The sequence below is a fragment of the Pteropus alecto genome, unplaced genomic scaffold, assembly GCF_000325575.1.
Source record: "Pteropus alecto unplaced genomic scaffold, ASM32557v1 scaffold41, whole genome shotgun sequence".
Classification (NCBI taxonomy): Eukaryota; Metazoa; Chordata; class Mammalia; order Chiroptera; family Pteropodidae; genus Pteropus; species Pteropus alecto.
The window spans coordinates 386,169-389,703 of NW_006430464.1; the positions used below are offsets into that span (position 1 = coordinate 386,169).

A 3,535-nucleotide genomic window follows, 5' to 3' on the forward strand; every position below is an offset into this window, starting at 1 on the left:
CTCCCCGGGACCCCTGCCTCAGTTCCTGGCACATCACCCGAGCTGCCCGCAGATTCTCAACTGTCCCAACTCAGCTCAGCCCCCTTCCTTCTGGTAGCCTGACCTGACCGCCAGGGTCACTGCCCCTTAACCCACCTGCCGTGTACCTCCCACCCAGCCCTGAAGACCTTGAGCAGCCACTTGCCACTGCTTGTCCCGGAAGGCCAGTTCCTGTGCCTGGTCTGCGAGGCTGACAGCAACCCCCCTGCCACACTGAGCTGGTTCCAGGACGGAAAAGCCCTGAGCCCCTCCCAGCCCTCCGCACCAGGGGTCCTGGAGCTGCCTCACGTAGGAGCTGCAGACGGAGGAGAGTTCACCTGCTGGGCTCAGCACCCGCTGGGCTCCCAAAACATTTCCCTCAGCCTCTTTGTGCAGAGTGAGTTGAGACAGGTGCTGGGGGAGGGCACCCTGGTCAGGCGTTGGGGCCACAAGAGGGACTGGTCCCTGGGTACATGACTTCACCAGCCTCTCCTCTTCCCCAGGAAGCCCCAGTTCCTGCAGATGCGTGCCTGAGGAGCAGCAGGGCTCCTGGCCCGTGGTCCTCACCGTGATCAGAGGGTCCCTCATGGGGGCTGGCTTCCTCCTCACTTATGGCCTCACCTGGATCTACTACACCAGGTGAGCAGGTCTGCCCTCTCCAGAGAAGTCTGGCTCTTGGCCCCTGGGTTCCAGGTGGGGCTGAGCTGTCCCCGGTGCCTGGAGTTACAGTTACAGCGGCCAGCAGACTCTGAGCTGATGCTGTGCTGGTTCTGCAGGTGTGGAGATGCCCAGAGAACAGGGCCGAGATCCTGACTGCGCCTCCCTCCTTCTCAAGGAGGAGCCCAGAGGGACAGACATGAGACATCGATATCGGCTTCTCCCTGGGAGCTCTTGACTCACACCCTGTCTCAGTTGTACTCATGGGATTATAATTTGTGGAGGAGACAGCGTGATGACTCGAGAGTCAATTTTATTGAAAGAAGGTTTTTATGACTTATATTTCCTGAGAGGCGAGGCCCTACCAGGCCAGGCATCGCCATGGCGGAGTGCCTGGATTGGTCACGAGGCAGAGCAGGTGAGGGGAAGGCCTAATACAAGGCTCTATCGGGATTTCTATGGGAAATACAAGGTAGGGCGGGGCAAACAGTTGAGGATTGGCTGGTTGAAATAATTCTGGGGGTCAATGGCCCGTGTGGGTGGTCTCTAGTTGTCTGGTTCCTGGTCTCAGATGATTTAGGGCTGCTGGGGGTGTGAGTTAGGTAAAGGGGGCGGTCAGGGAATATGGGCTCAGGATTGGTTGTTTTGCCCCTGAAAGGCTGTTACTGGCTGAGCCCTTTGCTGCTGCTAAGAATGGGCTAGACCTTGGGAGGGGGGCTGTCGCTCCCTGGACAGCAAGATTTGTAAGATGTCAAAACATCATAAGATACAGAAAATAAAACACAAGTAACACGCGCCTTCACTGACTGCCCCTCGTTTCTGCCCGTGCCTCTCCTATTCGAGTTACCATCTTTCTCTGTTTTGGTCCTGCCCCGCCTCCCTCGCCACCACCTTGCTCCTCTCTCTCCATCCCCACACCCAGGGAGAGAATGAACTTGAGGCCTTATCCTTCTGTTCCCCAGAAATTACCTGGTTAACACCTGAGTGTCCGGTCTCCCAAACTTCCCTGTCAGTATAGACATCGATACACAGTACAATAAGGAGCACGGGTCTTCTTTCCCGGCTGAAAGGCACCTACCTCGTACTGATTGTGATAAAAATATCCCAACATTTACTTATAAATAAATAATAAAAGTTTCACCAATTAACATAAGAAAGAAATCGATTTTACTATTTAGCGTCTGCGAGAGTTTCTAGAGGCAAATTAAATCTGAATCTTCTATTCTTTTTTGTTGAATCTGTTTCAGCTAAGGGTTTTTGTTTATTGTTTTTGGATGTCTAACTTCAATTGAGTCATATATGCAAAGCGACTAGATGAATGTTTCTATACATACCCACCCTGCTTCCACCACCAAGGTCAACATAGGGCCCGGCCGCAGAAGGGAGGGGGCTGAGCTGAGGTTGGAAGGATGAGCAGTGGGTGGGTAGGCGGCTCAGGTGGAGATGAGTCAGGAACCGAGGCAGCCCGCCATGGCAGGCGAGAGGAAATGCACCCACATCCGCACCTTTATAGGGAGGACCGGGAGCACCAGAGACACAGGGTCAGATAAGTTATGGGCATGCTCTTTCTATCCCAATTATGAAATCTTTGTGTATCCCAGTATCTCAAAGATCTTACTGAATATTTCCACTGGTTAATTTTGTTTTTAAATGATCATATAGTACCATGTATTTTTCTGTCATACAGTTGGGTGAATTTTAAAAATATATAGATAATGCAGTATCATATACTTGGTAGTTGCTAAGAGAATATATCTAAAATGTTCTCACCACAAGGAAAGGAACGGTAATTATGTGACATGATGGAGGTGTTAGCTTTGGTAGCAATCATTTTTGCAACATATAAGTGTATCAAATCAACACATGCCTCTGAAATTTATACAATGTTGTATGTCAATTATATCTCGATAAACCTGAAAAATATTTAAAAATCCATACATTTGTTTAATCAACACCACCAAAATTAGAATACAGAATAATTCCATTGTGCCAAATATTCCCTTGTTCTATGCCCTGGTTACATGTTTCAACGAGCACTAACGCCCGGAAACCATCCATGTGTCCTGCGTAACGAGTTCCGTTTCTTTGAGAATGTCATATAAATGGAGTCACATGCTGAGTAACTTTTTGAGACCAACTTCCTTCACTCAGCACAACCTTTGAGATTGACCATACTTCATTTCTTTGTATCGCCAAGTAGTGTTCCGTTGTGTAGAAGCACCACGTTTCTTTATCCACTTACCCACGAAGGACGTTTGGGTCGTTTCATTTTTTGATGGCTGTGAGTAATGCCGCTAGAAACGCTCATGTACGAATCTTCCTAGGAGTGAGATGACTGGGCCATATGGTAAGTTTATATTTATCTTTAGAAGAAACAGACTGTAGTTGGTGGTTTTCCTGAAATTGCTGCATTTATCTCAGTTGTTACATCTGTGCATGGAGGTGCCTTATTGCCCTTTCACTGCATGTTGGGTAGGTAGTGATGTCACCTCTTTCCTCACCATATCGATCATTTGCATCTTCTCATCCCGATCTGGCAAATCTCGTTAGGCGTTTATCTCCTCGATTGATATTTTTAAAGTACGAGTATATGCATTCATTGCATTAAAACAGCTTTTCTGTTTCAATTTAATTGCCTTCTGCTGTACCTTTGTTGTCCCTGCCGTCCACTTTTGTGAGAAAAAATCTCTATTTTGCAGTCTTGGCTGTAGTGTTTTATATCTCTAAGTTAGGTCGAGTTGCCTTATTGTGTTCAAATCTTTCATATCCTTAACTGATTTTATTTTATTTTTTGCCTGTTCTACTAATAACTGAGGGAGGTAGGTCCATCGACTTGTATTTTGTATATTCTGAAACTGTT

At 47.8% G+C, this 3,535-nt stretch overlaps 1 protein-coding gene and 1 long non-coding RNA gene across 2 annotated transcripts in view; both read left to right on the forward strand.

The window, feature by feature from the left end:
- Nucleotides 1-527: 527 nt before the first annotated feature.
- LOC102894957 (sialic acid-binding Ig-like lectin 5) overlaps nucleotides 528-3,535 on the forward strand; it is a 24,126-nt gene continuing 21,118 nt past the window's right edge. The window contains 1 exon segment of the mRNA XM_006905084.3: nucleotides 528-657. Coding sequence (XP_006905146.3) covers nucleotides 605-657 — 53 coding nt within the window. The 5' untranslated portion in view covers nucleotides 528-604.
- LOC112481242 overlaps nucleotides 2,767-3,535 on the forward strand; it is a 7,841-nt gene continuing 7,072 nt past the window's right edge. Inside the window, exon 1 of the long non-coding RNA XR_003046849.1 lies at nucleotides 2,767-3,022. This is a non-coding gene — a long non-coding RNA (uncharacterized LOC112481242). The remainder of the gene's footprint in view (nucleotides 3,023-3,535) is intronic.